This window comes from Mytilus californianus, unplaced genomic scaffold (assembly GCF_021869535.1).
Source record: "Mytilus californianus isolate M0D057914Y unplaced genomic scaffold, xbMytCali1.0.p SCAF_4, whole genome shotgun sequence".
In the NCBI taxonomy this organism is placed as follows: Eukaryota; Metazoa; Mollusca; class Bivalvia; order Mytilida; family Mytilidae; genus Mytilus; species Mytilus californianus.
Genome location: NW_026262690.1, coordinates 62,357,241 through 62,378,941, shown reverse-complemented (window position 1 = coordinate 62,378,941; position 21,701 = coordinate 62,357,241). Strand labels below are relative to the sequence as shown.

Sequence of the window (21,701 nt, the reverse complement as noted above, 5' to 3'; positions counted from 1 at the left end):
GAGTAAATGTTCGTTAGTTGGCTGGAAAAGCATATATAATTGTAAAATTAGGCAATTTGAAACATGGTTTGTAACAATGCACACCAAGTAGGACTTTATCCAATCTAAGGAGTAGAAGCAGTCACCCGAATTAAAGGCCCAGTAAAGATGAATTTTTAAACTTTAGTTGTTTTAGTAAATCTAATGTGTTTGAATTGCTCAATGTATTATTTTTGAAAGAATGATAAAAAAAATTGTATGTCTGCTTCAAACATTATAAATATTTTAACCTGAAATAGGAAATGATTTCATTTTAGTTAGTTTTTCCTGAAATAGTCACCTTCATCACCTCGCCCATTGAAAGTTTGGTTGGAAAATAAAGAATATGGTATATAAAGAATATTTTGGTAATAATATTTGTTGGTTAGGAGTGACACCACTCTTAATTTTGCAACTGTCAAAACTTTTGCGGAATTGTGCTGAAAATCAGGTTTTAATGAGTTGCCTATATTTATGCCGTCACAAATACATCACTAATGATGCAATTGGTGAAAAATCTTCTCTTTCTGACACAATTGGACATTTTAACATCAAGTTTTTACAACATTATCGCAGTTTAAAAAAAATAAGATTTTAGGGCCAAAATTATTGGTTAGTGAATCAACTCCTTTCAAATGTTCAGGAAGATTCAAACCAAAAGATTTTCAAAAAGTACAGGATGATCAACAGGCAAACAATTGACCCTAAAAATATCAATGGCTAAAATGGACCATGTGGGTACAATCTAAGGAATGGTACAAAACTGCTGAAAACAAATGGGTTTATTTTGTTTTCTATTCAATGCAATTAAACTGGCACAGGCATGTAACTTTCCTGAATGCACATTTACTGGAGCTTTAGAAAAGAAAAAAAAAAGTTGGATATTTTTAGACAAACAATAACTACTTCATTAAAAATTTCAAATTTTGTCATACGAATACACAGATCTCAAATCTGTAACCTCAATCTGAAACTTCCTTTTTTCTCTTTTTTTTTCAAAGATATCATCATTCTAAATTATGAAATTGGCACAAAAATGGAACTGACCATAAATGATAGAATTTTATTGTCAGAGGTATCTGTTAAACTTGTCTCAACATAATCTTTAATATATTAAAAGAATTTTGTAAGTCAAAAGACCATGCCTGAAAGGGCAGCAGTAAAATATTTCAATGAAAACTTGATCTTATCTTTCATGAAATTATAAAAGGCATGAAAGATATGTTAAATACTGAAAAGCCAACATACATTTGAGGAAAAATCACATCACCATTAATCAAGTCAATCTATTAAAAGTAAAACCTACTTCCAGTAACACCCAGTGAAGTAGCTGAACTCTGTCCAGTTCCTACACTGTTGGTGGCAAAACATGTGTAAGTTCCTACATCACTTTGTGCGGCATTAAATATGGTTAAAGATGGTGTGCCAGTTGTACTGCCACTGTATTTATTTGTGTTAAATGAGGATGTGATGGTTGTTATGGCACCACCAATGTTTCGTTGCCAGTAAACATTATTGACAGTTAGTGTAGAGGTCACAGTACACACCAAGGTTACAGAGCTACCAGTTGTAACAGAATAGGATGGTTGTTGAACTTGAACAGTGGGTACAGCTATAATTAATAATAATACCATGTTAATATCTCATTTCATGATTTTACATTGTAAATAATTGAAGAGATATATAAGAAGGCTCAATGAAATAAAATGACAATTCAGTTATAGAACCATTTTCTTTTTAAATTCAATATATTATTAAAAAATTCTAGTTTTTTTAACTGATTTATCCTCTTAGCAATGAAGGTCGTTAGGTAAAAAACAGAATGCACATTTTGAAGGTAAGTAATCAATAAAACTATTTTTTCATATGTATCTCCTGTGAAAATGTTATTAACACTAATAACATAAATAAAGGTTTATAACTGTATAAAGAAAAAAAAGTTTAGCATGCTATATGAAACCATATAATGCATATTAAAAATAATTCTAGAACGAAAATTGCAATAATAAGCAAAATCTAGAGGCTAAAAGAGCCTGTGTCGCTCACCTGCATCTGCAACAAAGGCCACTTTTGGTAAAAATTATTAGTTAAAGGGCCATAACCTTATAAAGAGTTAACTGACAATTTCAGTCATGTTGACATATGTGTAGATATTGTCTAAGTTATCATGAAAAAAATGGCTAAAATTATGATTAAAGTGCAATAACTCAAATAACAAGTCAACTGCAGATTTCAGCCATACCTTTTTTTAGTAGATCTTGTCTTGCTGATCAATTTTGCTATTTAAAGTTTTTATCTTTCTACTTTTGTTTTCAAGATAATAGGCAAACATGCAAAATATTGGGGAAAATCTTCATTAATGGGCAATAACTTCAATAACGAGTCGACTGACAATTTCAGTCTTGTTGACTTATATGTAGATCCTGTCTTCTTGATCAATTTGGATTATAAAATTTCTATCTAAATATTACAAATTTTAAAATAATAGGTAAAAATTAAAAGAAATTGAGAAAATCATAATTTAAGGGCAATAACTGCAATAAGGAGTAGATTGGAGACTTCGATTATGTTTGACTTATTTGTAGATCTTTTCTTGCTGATCATTTTTGCTATTTAAAGTTTCTGTCTATCTATTATAGTTTTCAAGATAATAGGCAAAATTGAAAAACTAGAGGCTTTAAAGAGCCTGTGTCGCTCACCTTGGTCTATGTGCATATTCAACAAAAGATACTCTCCAACATTGTAGACAAGAACAAAATTCATGACAAAAATCTCTGTTTTGTTGATCTTGTATTGCTGATCATTTAGTCTGTTAAGTGTCCCTCTATCTTCTTTAGTTTTCGCTCAAAACACATAAGAGGGTAAAAAAAAATCCTCATTTAAGGGCAATCACTCCTATAAAGAGTGACAGTCTACTAACTATATTGGCAAAATTTGACTTGTTAGTAGATCTTGCCTTGCTGATCATTTTTGTGATTCAAAGTGTCTATTTATCTATATTAATTTTTAACATACAAGGCAAAATGCAAAAAAAAATGGTAAAAATCGTCAATAAAGGGCAATAACTCTGATAAGCAGTTGTAGGACGATTTCCTCCATATTGTCTTAATTGTAGATCTTGTCTTGCTGATCCTTTTTGCTTATTTAAGTTTCTATCTATCTATTATAATTTTTAAGATATAAGGCAAAAACACCAAAAAATGGTAAAAATCGTCATCAAAGGGCAATAACTCTAATAAGGAGTCAACTGAAGATTGCGGCCATGTTGACCTATTTGTACATGTTGTCTTGCTGAAAATTTTTGCTTCGTCAATGCTGTGCTTAAGATGATCTGACAACTCTTTGTTCTTCTTTCTGTCCTTGTATTTATTAAATCAGCCAATGAAATTTCAGCCTTTAAATTTTGGAAAGTGTGTATGATCAAGACTAAACCAAAGAATCACGAAAGGTCTACAAAACATCAGTAGAAAAGAGCGCTGTCAGATCCTAGTAAGTGAATAGCGGACACAGGATCACTTTTCTTTTTATCAGGTTGAAACAAGAGTGCACACGCTGAAATGTCTCATCTACTATACTGACCATTGATTTTATGTTGATAGTCATACATATAAAGTTTTACTACAAGTATCACATTAACATTTATGATCCAAGAAATGAGGTCAAGGTCAGATAAACCAAGCCAGACATACATGTACACCTTTATTATTCATTCCATACACAGAATATAGATATTGACCAATGAACCATGAAAATGAAGTCAAGGTCAGATGAACCCTGCCAGACAGACATGTACACCTTTAAATCATTCCATGATTCAAATATAGTTGACCTATTGCTTATAGTATCTAAGAAACAAAGTTAACCGGGAAAACTGAACATTGACCAATGAACCAGGAAAATGAGGTGAAGGTCAGATGATACCTGCCAGACAGACATACACACCTTACAATCATTCCATACACCAAATATAGTTGACCTTTTGCTTAATGTTTAAGAAAAACAAACCAAAACACAAAAACTTAACATTGAGCAATGAAGCATGAAAATGAGGTCAAGGTCAAATAAAACCTGCCAGACTGACATGCACATTGTTCAATATTTCCATACACCAAATATAGTGACCTACTGCATACAGTATTAGAAAAATAGACCAAAACGCAAAAACTTAATATTGAGCAATGAACCGTGAAAATGAGGTCAAGGTCAAATAAAAGCTGCCAGACTGACATGTACACCGTAAAATATTTCCATACACCAAATATAGTTGACCTACTGCATACAGTAAAAGAAAATAGACCAAAACACATAAACCTTAACATTGAGCAATGAACCGTAAAAATGAGAACAAGGTCAAATAAAAGCTGCCAGACTGACATGTACATCGTTAAATATTTCTAAACACCAAATATAGTTGACCTACTGCATATAGTATTAGAAAAACAGACCAAAACACAAAAACTAACCTATTACCACTGAACCATGAAAATGAGGTCAAGGTCAGATGACACCTGCCAGTTGGACATGTACACCTTACAATCATTACATACACCAAATACAGTAGACCTATTGCTTATAGTATCTGAGATATGGACTTGACCACCAAAACTTAGCCTTGTTCACTGATCCATGAAATGAGGTCAATGTCAAGTGAAAACTGTCTGACAGGCATGAGGACCTTGCAAGGTACGCACATACCAAATATAGTTAACCTATTACTCATAATAAGAGAGAAATCAAGATTACAAAAAATCTTAACTTTTTTTTTTTTTCAAGTAGTCACTGAACCATGAAAATGAGGTCAAGGACAACGGAATGACAGAAACTTCATATCATGAGACATCTATATACAAAGTGTGAAGCATCCAGGTCTTCTACCTTCTGAAAAATCAAGCTTTTAAGAAGTAAGTTAACGCCGCCGCCGGATCACTATCCCAATGTCGAGCTTTCTGCGACAAAAAAGTCGCATGCTCGACAAAAATGAGAATGAAAATATCTAAATAGACTCAAATTTTAAAGTGAGGCAAATATCTAGCATACAACAAACTTTGGAAACCTTCAGAAGCACAATTCAAAAAAGGTTTATAATTTTTATTATCCAGGAACATAATTAGCAGCAGTCCTGCTCAAGGTTAATCTAAAAAAAAAAGGCCTCAGACTCACCCTATTTATATAATGTTATTTTCTTAAAAAAGTAAGTTGTGAGATTCCGTCAACACTGTCTAAAATTTATTGGAAAGGTTAAGCATCAGATACAACATTATTTGCTTATCAAAAGACTAGGGTTATATAACAAAAAAATAATGTGATAATAATAAATCAAATTATTGAATGGTTTATCATGCAAAAGCTGATTTTCCATAAAACTAACCAATTGCTAGAATCTAATTATATGAGCATTAAGCATTGCTGATTATTGAATATAACAAACATTATGGAAATTTCTTAGTGGCAAATTCTAATTTTACATTGACAAAAATATGGAAAATAAAACATCCTAAGTCATAAGTTAGTACAACCTAAGTACCAAAAATACCTAAATGAAGAAATACGGACCTACATGTTATAATCATCATTTTTGAGAGAAATGTAACAGATGGTTACTCTTTTAAAAGATGCCTCTTCTCAGGTACAAAATTTATATTGCTATAAAGAATAACAACACCTACTTCCAGTAACAGACAGTGTAGTAGTTGTACTCTGTCCAGTTCCTACAATGTTGGTGGCAAAACATGTGTAAGTTCCTACATCACTTTGTGCTGCATTAAAGATGGTTAGAGATGGGGTTGCAGCAGTACTGCCATCATATTTGTTAGTGTTTGTTGTTGTTGAAATGGTTTCTATGATACCACCAACATTTCGCTGCCAGTAAACATTAGTTACAGCAAGGTTAGATGTCACAAAGCACACCAGGGTGACAATGTTGCCAGTTATAGCAGAATAAGATGGTTGTTGTATCTGAACAGTGGGCACAGCTACAATAAAGCACAGGTTAATCCAAGCATTATCAGATGGGAAACCCTATAGCTTACTATGCAAGTTCCTTTAAATAAGCAAACTTTTCTAATCCTTTTTCTATATGCTGAACAACCTATATACTTGTTATAATTCTAAAAGTTGTCACAGCCAAAAAAAATGTTGCACATGCAAGGAGTGAGCAAGCTAGCAGCTAATAATAACAATATTAAAGCAAAGAAAAATACTACAAAAACACTACTAGATGGTGGAATCTAAACTAAGGCATACTGTATTTTGTGGGGTTTTCTATTTATATTATTATTGTTATTTTTTTTGCAGAAACTTTGATGTAAAAATTAATTTTTGGTGTTTGTAATTTTCAATGATGTAAATTTTTAGCACTTTTGCAGATATTTATTTTCACAAATTAAAACAAAAATTTCATATTATGCATTTAGAAAATTCTTCCCCTAAAAGGAAATAAGCACCAATGACTTTAATGGTAAATCCTCCAAATTATTAGCTCTTAAAGTTAACACATGTCACTTCTACTTTGATAACTACAAAACTCCATCATTATACAAAATTATTTTTATCATTGCTATAGATAAAATTAAAGAACCTATGAGAACAAGCTCACAAGACCCCCTAAAGCATTAAGATTGAATACCTCCCACACAAACTTTCTTTTTATTATAATTATTCTATTATCTAAACACATCCAAGGTTTTTGTAAGAGTAGAATTTCATATAAATTCCAAGTGATCAGTAGAAAAAATTCAATAAAAGTATGTTTTTTAACATAAAGTCTTTTCTCTTCCTATCTGTGACTATTTTAAAATCTTAAAATACCATGATAAAATACATTTCAAGTAATCAACTCTAAACGTTAAATAATTCTATTACTTAATTCCATAGCACTTCAAATATTTACCAAAACATTCTTATTGTACTAAAAATATGTAATGCACATTTCTAGAAGTTAAAATCAATCTCAAATAAAATGCTTCGCTGAGTGCAGCTGGATACAATCGCAGAGGTCCAACCCTGAACAGTTGGGGCGAAAATGGACACAATATTCGCCCGCGATACAGGTCTGAATTTGGATTGTAATTAAATATTTGACACATAATAGGTTTCTGACACCGAATAACTGTAGTCAAAGAACTAAGAATTGGTTATATGATTTGAATTTATATTCAATTTTTTGCTTTTGTGCAATACACTATGCTGTTGCAAATTGACCCCCCACCCAACAAAAAAAAAAAAATTTACCCCCCCTTTTTTTTGCTTTTGTGAAATACACTATACTGTTGCATATTGCGTATCGACACCCCCCTTCAAAAAATTTTTTTGTTTAACCCACACACCCCCCCCCCCCCCCCCCACCTTTTTTCTGCAAAAAAAAAAATTTTTGAAGAAATTCTCTTTTTAATTTCTGAAATCTGAACAAAATTGCCCCTCACAATTTCTTTTTTACCCCCCTCCCTTTATTGGCCCCTTTTTGGCCCATAATTCCTTAACTGTTGGTACCATAACCCCCAAAATCAATCCCAACCTTCCTTTTGTGGTATTGAACCTTATGGTAAAATTTCATAGAGATCCATTCACTTAAAACTAAAGTTATTGTGCGAAAACCAATGTGTCTTCGGACGACGACAACGATGACAACGTCATACCAATATACGACCGCAAAATTTTTGGCATTTGTATAAAAATAATTCACAAGTACTGAATTTCCTATATATATAAAAGACATTTCTGAATTTATATCTTCATGAAATATGCCGATTCTGCACATAGTAGTTATTACAGTTGTTGCTAACCATAACTCTTAAATATCTTATTCCAAAGAGCTCTGTTAACACTATTTGACAATGTCAAAAATAGAAAAATCCGACCTAGATATTGTAAGAAGCAATGGTGTCCAGTTTAATTAATACAGATTTTTTACTGTTGATTTCCTGTTATAAAAATTGAATTAAGCACATGAATATTTTAAATAACATCAATCTCGGATCTGAAAGAGGGAAAGACATAATACTTTTAAATGTTAGTTTGAAAAGACAGTTAAATAAAGTAAATACAAACTCATTAAAGAAACCAGACTACTAAGCATGGATCTGAGAGAGGGAAAGACATAATACTTTAAAATGTTAGTTTGAAAAGACAGTTAAATAAAGTGAATACAAACTCATTAAAGAAACCAGACTACTAAGCATGCAAATCTTTCAAACCACTATTATAAAATAACACCTACTTCCAGTAACAGACAATGTAGTAGTTGTACTTTGTCCAGTTCCTACACTGTTGGTAGCAAAACATGTGTAAGTTCCTGCATCACTTTGGTCTGCATTAGATATGGTTAGAGATGGTGTGCTGGTCGTACTGCCACTATATTTGTTGGTGTTGGTATTGGGTGTAATTTGTGTTATGGTACCACCAACATTTCTTTGCCAGTAAACATTATTGACAGTAAGTGTCGATGTCACAGTACAAAATAAAGTTACAGAGCTACCAGTGGACACTGAATAGGATGGTTGTTGTACACTAACAGTTGGTACACCTTTAGAAAAATAAAATGTACAAGTGTCAGAACTATAGAAAGCAACACAAATAAAAAAATATGTCAAATACATGACCCATTCAAGATTAAAGCACAACCCTTAAAACATTCAGTGAATTTCAAATCAAAAGAATCAATTGTTCCAATTTTGGAAGTAGTAAAATAGAATGATTAAAAATAATTTTGCTTTGTTCACGCATCGTTGTCAATATAATGAAATTTGATGCAACTGTCATACAAGTGAGAGGTTTAGCTAGCTATAAAACCAGGTTAAATCCACAATTTTCTACATAAGAAAATGCCTGTACCAAGTCAGGAATATGACAGTTGTTATCCATTCGTTTGATGTGTTTGAGCTTTTGATTTTGCCATTTGATTAGGGACTTTCCTTTTTGAATTTTCCTCGGAGTTCAGTATTTTTGTGATTTTACTTTTATATATATTATAAACAGTTTTTTTTTTTAAGTGAATTTAATACTTGGAATAAATTATGAACTCTATTTACTGAATAGTGTTAAAAACAATATATATACCATCAGTGTTTAAAAAATATTACACTTATCAAAGATATTCCACCCAAAAATGGTGTATGTTAATGTCTAATGCATAAAGGAAATACAACTATAATTCATTAATCTTTTTCAAAGCCAAATTACTAACTTTTCATTTTCAATTAAAAAAAAACCACTTGAATCACTCACAACAGTTATAGTTCCATGGACACTTTTGGTGTTCCATTGATACCGTGCAGCACAACTATCATAATTTGTTAATTAAATCTCTTGTTAGAAAGTTAAAAAAAAAATTGATAAGTTTTAAATTACAATAACAACGACAATGTCAACACATCTGCCTCAATACCGAATTTTCCAAATAGCAAAAACATCAAGACAACCAATGATGAGGTTCCTAACTAATTCTGTTGGAAAAATGTGGGGGAGGGGGGGAAGTTATTTATTCTTATACTGAAAAAAAAAAATTCTCAAAGGGAAATGGAAGCTTTCATTAATGAATTGAATTCTTATACCACAAAGCAAAACAACTTCTGTAAAAAAAAAATGGTCAAACAGTATATTTTCATTTTTTTTTGTAAAACTCACATTCTCTGAAATGACAATAATTTGGAATTAATAATTTTCATAATTAGCAATGACAGTTAAAATAGGACTACAGTATTATTAAAAAAACATTTTACCAGATGTATATTTAATTAAGATAGTAATTATGTATAAAATGTGAATTGCCATTTAGTTAGGTTATGTCAGAAGTGATATAAAGACAACAAATGACAATGTGAGATTGTATAAGGTGATTCATATGTTTGTTATTTTTATAAAAAGAGTTAGTATTTTTTTAATGTTGATAACATCAATTGTGCATTTGCTTACTCTGTGCCAGTACTGTAACTCTTGTGTCTATATTACTCTGTCCAGTTCCTGCACTGCTGACAGCAAAACAAGTATAATCACCAGCATCAATAATGTCAGCATTAAATATGGTTAATGCAGGATTTGATGTGGTACTACCAGAATATTTATTGTTAGGATTATTTACAGTAGGGTTTATAGTAGTTATAGCACCATTTGAGTTTCTCCTCCAGTAAACAGACGTTAGTGCCAGATTGGAGGATACAGTGCAATCAAGTGTTACAGAGTTTCCTTGCACCACATTAATGGCACCATTGAGTATGGTTACAGTTGGTGAATCTGGAAACATATTGTAAGTACAAAGGTATGTCTGTAAACATTAAATTCAATCATTAATACAACATAAAAGGTTTTATGCAACAACTGAATACCATTAAGACCTTAATCTTGAAGACATTTTTTTTTAAATTGTGTGTTAACTGTCACCTCAATTTAAGATTTAAAAATGCTTAGCAAATAAGTTTCAAAACATGTGAAAACCACTGCATTTTAATGTTGAATTCAATTTTTGTATGATAAGTTCTATGTCAATGCAAAAAGAATTCTTTAAGGGACAAAGCTAAATTTTAATTGAGGTTTTTGTAACAGCAAGTAACTTTTTTACAATAGCCCATTTGCATTGAGTATATTGAAAGGTGCAATATATTACAAAATACAAATTTTGTTAATATTTTTTTAAATGCTTAAAACAGACACTTGATAACCTCAGTTGTTGCAAGAGGATGTAATAACAAATTGTGCAAAAAAGGACGGTCAAATAATAAAGGGAATTAAAGTCTGTTCCACTTTTGATTTACTAAAGAATAGTACATCTAAACAAACAAACAAAAATCATAATTCACAAATCTCAGCAAAACTTTTGTGAAATTTATAGCAAATGGAACAAAGAATAAAACTGTTTCTTCATTAATTTCAAAGTATGCCCAATAATTACTTCTTTGAGGAATATACTGTAGTTTCCTGTAATAATGTTCAATAAACATTACTGATTATTTTATGTTGTTTTGGTTTTGTATTTTTTTGAAAAATGTTGCATTTACCTCATAGAAGTACTAACTGGGCATGCTCAAAAATGTATGAAAGGGTTTTATAACAGTAAAATTCTGTGCACAAGGAAGGAAAGAATATAATAATAAGACAGTCATAAATAGTGTGAAATAATAATACATTTGTTTAAAACTTTCATAAAAAAGACATGTTAACAGGGAATATCATTAATTAGAACAAGATAAAGATATGTCCCTTTCATCATTTGTTTCTTTTTCCTTTTTCTTAACTTTTACCCAGTATCCTAAATAATTATAAATATTTTATCATTTTTCAATTAATTGCTGTAATATTTTTTCCAATATTATTATTACCAATTAAGGAATGACTGTAATATTTTTTTTGTCTATGAAGAAATAACATCAAAAATGTGGTGCACACTGGAAAACAAGCGTAGCGGGTTATTTAACAGTGTGCACCACATTTTTTGAGGTTATTTCAAATAGAGAAAAAAAATATTACAGTCCTTTCTTATAATTTAATTCTAAAATCCGTTTTTAAGGAGTAAATCATGAAAAAACGTTGATGACATCATGGTTACATGACAAATAAATTTATGTCAATGAGCTGATAGAAAAAAAACTTTCAACCAATCAGAAGACAAGTTACATCCAAAATTAAATTACATGAAAATAATCATAAATAAAAGACAGGAAGGAACTGTTATCAAGTTACAAACATTAATTGTTTTGAACTCTGAAAACACATAATTCTAAGAAAACCATGAGCAAAGGCTACTGCAAAAAAAAACTACTTAAGAACCAAATAAGCATGCTTTGATCTTTTGGACAGTTGAGTTCAAAATACATGAGGCAAATATTTAGGGAAAATGATATTTTGTTACATTTCTTTTAATGTTTGTTTATACAAAAAGTGACTATAAACAGCAAAATATAAAATATTTAGATATCCTTGAAGTTAAAGGTCAATATCACAATTCCACCAATAAATAATTTATACTTTATAAATAATTATTCTGAAGCAAAAGAAAAATAAAAGGAAATTCAATGCACTAGCTGAACACTTGGTTTTAGATCATAAATGAAAAGGTAATTGTTATAGACGAAAAGATTTAAAAACAGATGACATTAAATACTAAATTAAACATTAACAAATTCAGCAATTTTATCTCTTGTGAAATCATTATCAATGCTTTTAGTCTCATCTCAATTTCTTTAATATTCTATCATTTATAACTGGCCACCTTTGATAATGTTAAATTGTTAAAAATAAACACTTAAAAGCATTATCAACAACACCCTTACCATGACATGAGATTAAAAAAAAGCCATCACACATGTTTTAAGATTTTGACAACCTTCACAAATAAGGACCTTATTTTTTTTCCAAAATCAGATAACCGTTTATTCTAATGGTACTCATTACTACAACATCAAATAAATCTTGCAAATAAAATTTAAGAAATCTTATAATGAATAAGTCATTACAAAAAAAAAGCTAGCCTCCATTACCTTCCCCTAAAATACCATTCTTATAAAGCATTTTTGGAATCACTCCATCAAATTCAAGAACTGCCACAGGAGTCTTTCATATTAAAATCAGATCTTCAATTGCTCCTGGGGGCCTTTGTGGCTGAGTGGTCTAAGTAGTCGAACTGCAGTATCATTAGCCTGCCTGTGTCAACACCAAGCTTGTGAGTTCGAATCCCTCACATGCCAGGTGCGCTCGATTCCAATCTTAATTGACTAGGATTGTCAGTTTTCCTACCAAAGGTCAGCGGTTCTCTCCAGGAACTCTGGCTTCCTCTACCAATAACAACTGACCACCATAAAATAGCACAATAGTACTAAAAGTGGCATTAAACAACAATCAATCAATCAATTGCTTCTGCTTACTAATATCCAATGAGAGGTGCTAATAAAGTGACCTTTAAGTTAAACACCAAACCATCAACATCATTATCAATTTAAGCTAAAATCAAATTAACTAATAAACTAGTCTATTACATTTGAAAACAGAAACTTTTTATATCTTTTGCATAAATAAAGTCATTAAACAACACTGAAAAGTCAAGAGGATACCAATTAAATCAACAACAGCGTTGCCTGTGGTGGCCATGATTTTATGGTCAGATCATATGTTTTTGTATGTCATATGAATTCGTACTATGCATGCTTTTTCAATGGAAATTGTGACGTCACAATTCATTCTTAATAGCACAAAAACCAATGAGACGAGGATATAAACACAATAAATTTTATAAGATCCTTTCATAAATTATCCCTCCTATATGCAAAATCTAATTACAATGACGCACAACAATAGCTTGAAAATAAGACTTGTGGTCAAGTTGAGATGAAATATATATTTTTTTATTCTGCGGAACTGAAACTAATTTAATCATCTTAGTGAACAAAATGACCTTTGATTCTTTTCAAATGATATTGTAGTGCATAAAAGGATAAAATGAGAAATTCAGTACTAAATATAGATAAGACAGAGAACTACTTTTAAACATAAAATAATACAGAATAAATAACAAAATTACTTACTATTTGAGGTAACAGACAGACTTGCTGTGTTAGCACTTTGTCCTGTACCAGCACTGTTTGAAGCAAAACATCTATATGTTCCAGCATCATTTGAATCTGTATTGAATATGGTGAGTGATGGAGTAGATGAAGTACTGCCGCTGTATTTGTTGGTGTTGGTAGTGGATGTAATTGTAGTGATAGCACTGTTGACTGTTCTCTGCCAGGTAACACTTGTTACAGTTGTAGTGGATGACACAGTACATGCCAAAGTCACAGAACTTCCTGAATTGACTGAGTAGGATGTCTGCGTAATGGTAACTGTTGGAACAGCTGTAACCGAAAGAAAAAAATATTTTTATAGGAATTTTTGACACTGTGAACTTAAGTTTTTTTTGGAGTTTGGACATTCAAAAAATGGCCTCTGATAGATGTGTATTTATCTGACACAATAAATTCTGAAAGATACTTTAATTAGTGGTAATTATCCCACCAACTTTTTTTAGACTGCAAAATAGAATTTCATAGAAAATGAAAATGTGCAAAATCTAAATACAATGACACACAACAATAGCTGGAAAATAGACTTTTGGTCAAGCTGAGATAAAATATTGTTTTAAATTCTACTGAACTGAAACTAATTAAATCATTTTACTGCACAAAATCACCTCAATTTCTGTTTATAATGCTGTTGTAGTGCATAAAAGTATAAAATGAGAAATTTCAGTACTAAATCTGGATACTATAAATTTAGAATTTATTGCAAGATTTTTATTAATGCCAATAATGCAACTGGGTGATGATCTCAATTAATAAGAACTCACATTATGATATTTGTTACATATATCTGTATGCAGATTTTCCTTAAATCGCATTAATTAATCTCACATTTTTGTCCATTCTTCAAAAATCGCAATAATTTCTGAATTTTACAGTAAAAGAGTGCTACTTTTAGACATAGAATAATACAGAATAAATATCAATATAATGTGAATAATGCGACTGGGTGATGATCGCAATAATAAGAACTCGTGCTTTGATATTTGATACATATATCTGTATGCACTTTTTTTTCCTAAAATCACAATAATTAATTGAGCATTTTGTCTATTCTTCAAAAATCACAATAATAAGTGCACGCAATATTTTGGGAATTTACAGTAATAGAGTGCTATATGCTATTTCGAGACGTAAAATAATACAGAATAAATATTAACATTACTTACTATTTGTGGTAACAGACAGACTTGCTGTGTTAGCACTCTGTCCTGTTCCAGCACTGTTTGAAGCAAAACATCTATATGTTCCAGCATCATTTGAATCTGCATTGAATATGGTGAGTGAAGGAGTAGATGAAGTACTGCCGCTGTATTTGTTGGTGTTGGTATTGGATGTTATTGTAGTGATAGCACTATTGACTGTTCTCTGCCAGGTAACACTTGTTACAGTTGTAGTTGACGATACAGAACATGCCAAAGTCACAGTACTTCCTGAATTGACTGAGTAGAATGTCTGTGTAATGGTCACTGTTGGAACAGCTGTAACAGAACATACAATTTATTTTTATAGGAATTTTTGACACTGTGTGAAATAAAGTTTTTATGGAGTTTTGACATTTAAAACATGGCCTCTGATAGATGTGCTTTTATCTGACATAATAAATTCTAAAAGATTCATTCATTACTGGTAATTATCCCACAAAGTTTTGTTTAGACTGCCAAATAGAATTGAAAAGAAAAAGAAAAAGTGCAAAATCTAATTCGATGACACACAACAATAGCTGGAAATAGACTTTTGGTCAAGCTGAGATAAAATATTGTTTTAATTATGTACTGAACTGAAACGAATTAAATCATTTTACCACACAATATCATCTCAATTTCTGTTTATATAGCTTTTGTGCAGAAAAGGATCAAATGAGGCATTTCAGAACTAAATCTGGATACCATCAATTCAGAAATTATTGCGAGGTTTTTAATAATGTGAATAATGCGACTGGGTGATGATAGCAATAATTAGAACTCACGCTTTGATATTTTATACATATATCTGTATGCACTTTTTTTTCCTAAAATCCCAAAAATTAATTGAGCATTTTGTCCATTCTTCAAAAATCACAATAATAAGTGCACGTAATATTTTGGGAATTTACAGTAATAGAGTGCTATATGCTATTTCGAGACGTAAAATAATACAGAATAAATATTAACATTACTTACTATTTGTGGTAACAGACAGACTTGCTGTGTTAGCACTTTGTCCTGTTCCAGCACTGTTTGAAGCAAAACATCTATATGTTCCAGCATCATTTGAATCTGCATTGAGTATGGTGAGTGAAGGAGTAGATGAAGTACTGCCGCTGTATTTGTTGGTGTTGGTATTGGATGTAATTGTAGTGATAGCACTATTGACTGTTCTCTGCCAGGTAACACTTGTTACAGTTGTAGTTGACGATACAGTACATGCCAAAGTCACAGTACTTCCTGAATTGACTGAGTAGAATGTCTGTGTAATGGTCACTGTTGGAACAGCTGCAACAGAACAAAACATTTATTTTTATAGGAACTTTTGACACTGTGTGAAGTAAAGTTTTTTGGAGTTTGGACATTCAAAACATGGCCTCTGATAGATGTGCATTTATCTGACACAATAAATTCTAAAAGATTCTTTCATTACTTGTAATTATCACACAAAGTTTTGTTTAGACTGCCAAATAGAATTGAAAAGAAAAAGAAAAAGTGCAAAATCTAATTACAATGACACACAACAATAGCTGGAAATAGACTTTGGTCAAGCTGAGATAAAATATTGTTTTAATAATGTACTGAACATAAACGAATTAAATCATTTTACCACACAATATCATCTCAATTTCTGTTTATATAGTTTTTGTGCAAAAAAGGATCAAATGAGGCATTTCAGAACTAAATCTGGATACCATCAATTCAGAAATTATTGCGAGGTTTTTAATAATGTGAATAATGCGACTGGGTGATGATCGCAATAATAAGAACTCACGCTTTGATATTTTATACATATATCTGTATGCACTTTTTTTTCCTAAAATCCCAAAAATTAATTGAGCATTTTGTCCATTCTTCAAAAATCACAATAATAAGTGCACGCAATATTTTGGGAATTTACAGTAATAGCATGCTATATGCTATTTCGAGACGTAAAATAATACAGAATAAATATTAACATTACTTACTATTTGTGGTAACAGACAGACTTGCTGTGTTAGCACTCTGTCCTGTTCCAGCACTGTTTGAAGCAAAACATCTATATGTTCCAGCATCATTTGAATCTGCATTGAGTATGGTGAGTGAAGGAGTAGATGAAGTACTGCCGCTGTATTTGTTGGTGTTGGTATTGGATGTTATTGTAGTGATAGCACTATTGACTGTTCTCTGCCAGGTAACACTTGTTACAGTTGTAGTTGACGATACAGTACATGCCAAAGTCACAGTACTTCCTGAATTGACTGAGTAGAATGTCTGTGTAATGGTCACTGTTGGAACAGCTGCAACAGAACAAAACATTTATTTTTATAGGAATTTTTGACACTGTGTGAAGTAAAGTTTTTTGGAGTTTGGACATTCAAAACATGGCCTCTGATAGATGTGCATTTATCTGACACAATAAATTCTAAAAGATTCTTTCATTACTTGTAATTATCACACAAAGTTTTGTTTAGACTGCCAAATAGATTTGAAGAGAAAATGAAAAAGTGCAAAATCTAATTACAATGACACACAACAATAGCTGGAAAATAGACTTCTGGTCAAGCCAATATAATTTATTGTTTTAAATTCTACTGAACTGAATTTAATAAAATAATTTTACTGCACAAAATCATCTCAATTTCTGTTCATAACGCTGTTGTGCAGAAGAGTATTAAATGGGTCATTTCAGAACTAAATCTTGATACCATCTATTCAGAAATTATTGCGATTTTTTTAATAATGTGAATAATGAGACTGGGTAATGATCGCAATAATAAGAACTCACGCTTTGATATTTCATACATATATCTCTATGCACATTTTTTCCTAAAATCGCAAAAATAATTAATTGAGCATTTTTGTCCATTCTTCAAAAATCATAATAATAAGTGCACGCAATATTTTTGGCATTTACAGTAATAGAGTGCTATATACTATTTCGAGACGTAAAATAATACAGAATAAATATTAACATTACTTACTATTTGTGGTAACAGACAGACTTGCTGTGTTAGCACTTTGTCCTGTACCAGCACTGTTTGAAGCAAAACATCTATATGTTCCAGCATCATTTGTATCTGTATTGAATATGGTGAGTGATGGAGTAGATGAAGTACTGCCGCTGTATTTGTTGGTGTTGGTATTGGATGTAATTGTAGTGATAGCACTATTGACTGTTCTCTGCCAGGTAACACTTGTTACAGTTGTAGTTGACGATACAGTACATGCCAAAGTCACAGTACTTCCTGAATTGACTGAGTAGAATGTCTGTGTAATGGTCACTGTTGGAACAGCTGCAACAGAACGAAAAAATTGCATTTTATAGGAATTTTTTACTTCGTGTGAAATGAAGTTTTTATGGAGTTTGGACATTCAAAACATGGCCTCTGGTGGATGTGTTTTTATCTGACAAAATAAATTCTAAAAGATTCTTTCATTACCGGTAATAATCCCACAAAGTTTTGTTTAGACTGCCAAATAGAATTGAAGAGAAAATGAAAAAGTGCAAAATCTAATTACAATGACACACAACAATAGCTGGAAATAGACTTTTGGTCAAATTAAGATAAAATATTGTTTTAATACTGTACTGAAACTAATTAAATCATTTGACTGCATAACATAACCTCTAATTCTGTTCATATTGTTATTTTAGTGCATAAAAGAATAAAATGAGGCATTTCAGTACAAAATCTAAATAAAATAGAGTACTACTACTAGATATAAAATAATACAGAATAAATATTAGCATTACTTACTATTTGAAGTAACAGACAGACTTGCTGTATTAGCACTTTGTCCTGTCCCAGCATTGTTTGTAGCCAAACATCTGTATGTTCCAGCATCATTTGAATCTGCATTGAATATGGTGAGTGAAGGAGTAGATGAAGTACTGCCGCTGTATTTGTTGGTGTTGGTATTTGATGTTATTGTAGTGGTAGAACCTCCGAGTGTTCTCTGCCAGGTAACACTTGTTACAGTTGTAGTGGATGATACAGTACATACCAAGGTCACAGAACTTCCTGAATTGACCGAGTAGGATGTCTGTGTAATGGTCACTGTTGGAACAGCTGTAAAAAATTAACAAAAATTGCTTTAAAACAAAAATTTTGACACTGAAAAATGAAGATCTTATAGAGTTGGGAGACTCAATACATCGCCTATCGAGGCCATGTTTTTATCTGACACAATAAATCATAAAGAACCTTTTATTACTGGTAATTAAATATATATAGTCCACCAATTTTTGTTTAGACTACAAGTAAGATTTCACAGAAAATGAAAATGTGAATAATCTAGTTACAATGACACACAACAATAGCTGGAAAATAGACTTGTGGTCAAGTTGAGATAAAAAAAAATATTTAAAATTCTACTGAACTGTAACTACCTAAATCATTTTACTGCAAAATATGACCTCTAGTTCTTCTTAAAATTTTAGTTTTTAGTGCACTGAAGGATCATATTAAAAAATTGATCTGAAACTAAAATGGCAATACTTCAACATGCAAATGATGCTATAACTTCAAAGTCAATAAACAATGACTGAAGGTGCAGAGGAACACAATCTCTGTGAGAATGAGAAATGCCAATGCTAATACAACTGTATACCAAATACCATAGACTTATTATAAGTGGTTCCCTTAAAACTGACCTAAACAAACATTTTAACATGTAAACTATGTATACTTTTCAAAATCAATGAACAATCATAATGAAGAGGGGGCATATAATCTCCATGGAAATGAGACCTGCAAATGATTATACAAATGCATACCAAATATCATTGTCTTACCATAAGTGGTTTACCTTAAACTGACTAAATCACAAACTTGGACATGGACACTAAGCACACATTTCAAGGTCAATAGATCATGAATGAGGGGGAGAGGCAAATAATCTCTCTTAGTAGGGGCAAGACTAAAAGCAGTAGGTACAACAATTTCACTATTAATAAATATATATTTGATTGATTTCATTCATATTCATTCAAAATAACTTTCTATTTCATATCTACTGTGTACTGATTCAATAAGATACAATTAACAAATACATAAGTACTATATATCTAGCATTTATCAATTTCTGCACTTTAATAATAAAAGACAAACTTGTTTTTTGTCAAATATGTGTCAAAGAAAGAATGCTGGCTTTTAAAATAATGCTTTATCTTCAATGACAAAACAGTAGTGTTAGATAGAACTGTAAAGCATGAAAAGGATTACCTTAACCACTGATGAAACTAGACACTATAATAATTGTACATGTTTATCTCTTATCTTTATCTGGATCTATGACAAACTTCACCAATGACCATTCCTAAAACTTATCAAATCTTTTCAATCTCATAGGTAAGACATCATTTAGCTTGGTTCTTTACAGGTTTTTTTTAGTTTTGAATTCTTTGCATTGTTAGCAGAGCAGAATTAAGAAATACTTCTGGCTATGGTGAGAGTGTTTCATTATTTTATTCCTACCAAGTTCATTTTTTAAACTAAATATAAAAAAGAAGATGTGGTATGATTGCCAATGAGACAACTCTCCACAACAAACCAAATGACACAGAAATTAACAACTATAGGTCACCGTACGGCCTTCAACAATGAGCAAAGCCCATACCGCACAGTCAGCTATGTAAGGCCCCGAAATGACAATGTAAAACAATTCAAACAAGAAAACTAACGGCCTAATTTATGTACAAAAAATGAACGAATAACAAATATGTAACACATAAACAAACAACACTGAATTACAGGCTCCTGACTTGGGACAGGTAAAGCTCTGTTGTAAAGATTTCCCATATGACTCAATGGGAGTGTATCCGACTTAAAAATGTCCAGCATTAGGTTGTCATGTTTAGAAAGATTTAGAGTTTAAGCTCCAGATGAAGAGGACAATTTTATCAATCTGAATAAAAATTGCCTATGGCAGCCACATTATTTCATCAATGACAAATTCTTGTAATTGACCTTACATATACTATTCTTTAATTTGCTTTGGCACAGCCATTTCAGAGAAAAAGATGAAAATGTGGTTTGGCAATGCAGTATTGAATCAATTGAAACCTATGTGGCATCATTGCCACCTTGTTTTCTTCTCAATCAGCATTAAATAAAAATATTTACCTTTTATAAATTAGTTTCAGAAGAGGATTATTTGAAGTTTACCAATCAGAATCACCATCTGCTTCTAGCAACTATTATTTTCATCCAAATGAAACAAAATGTGGAACATTCATTAAGTTTTGTATATGTGTTACCATTTGCATCAGCAATACCAATAACTGGTAATAGGGTATGATTATTAAAAATAAAAAAATATGACAAAGCAACTTCATAGCTAGTGGTCAACATTATTTATTTCACCATGACCTCCAATGTTGCAGGATGTTTTATCTTAATCTAAGATTTAATACATACTATTTGTAATAACATTCAGAGTTGTTGCTGTGGCACTTTGTGCAGTCCCCACATTGTTTGTAGCCAAACATCTATAGGTTCCAGCATCGCTTGAATCTGTATTGAATATGGTGAGTGAAGGAGTAGATGAAGTACTGCCGCTGTATTTGTTGGTGTTGGTATTGGATGTTATTGTAGTGATAGTACTTCCGACTGTTTTCTGCCAGGTAACACTTGTTACAGTTGTAGTGGATGATACAGAACATGCTAGTGTAATTGATCCTCCATTGTTTACAGAGTAAGATGTCTGTTGAATTGTCACAGTTGGGGTGCCTGGAGCTATAAATTAATAACAAAATGAAATCTTATTTCAAATGACACAGTTAGTATCATTTTTTTTAAATAAACCATACAATAATATGGGTCATTTTAAAAAAATGTTCAATTTTTTGAAATTGCAAAATCAAATAAAAGTTCCTAGTTTTAACAATCATCTTCATAAGAAAATCAAAACAAATATACTTCTTGATCACTATATAAATCTTTATGATGTCATACAAGAATATATTAAA

General features: G+C 31.3%; 1 protein-coding gene across 13 annotated transcripts in view; it reads right to left on the bottom strand.

Annotated features, from left to right (window-relative positions):
• The window catches only part of LOC127698596 (hemicentin-1-like), a 213,465-nt gene that overhangs the window by 76,572 nt on the left and 115,192 nt on the right, over positions 1-21,701 (bottom strand). For 12 of the 13 annotated variants that reach the window (XM_052202111.1, XM_052202112.1, XM_052202114.1 and 9 more), the window contains exons 4-14: positions 21,151-21,468; positions 18,490-18,801; positions 17,713-18,024; positions 16,717-17,028; positions 15,725-16,036; positions 14,732-15,043; positions 13,527-13,838; positions 9,928-10,245; positions 8,234-8,539; positions 5,685-5,990; positions 1,325-1,630 (exon numbers count right to left, since the gene is read on the bottom strand). In XM_052202111.1, the coding sequence (XP_052058071.1) occupies positions 1,325-1,630; positions 5,685-5,990; positions 8,234-8,539; positions 9,928-10,245; positions 13,527-13,838; positions 14,732-15,043; positions 15,725-16,036; positions 16,717-17,028; positions 17,713-18,024; positions 18,490-18,801; positions 21,151-21,468 (3,426 nt within the window). The remainder of the gene's footprint in view (positions 1-1,324; positions 1,631-5,684; positions 5,991-8,233; positions 8,540-9,927; positions 10,246-13,526; positions 13,839-14,731; positions 15,044-15,724; positions 16,037-16,716; positions 17,029-17,712; positions 18,025-18,489; positions 18,802-21,150; positions 21,469-21,701) is intronic. The other variant, XM_052202108.1, reaches the window with a different exon arrangement.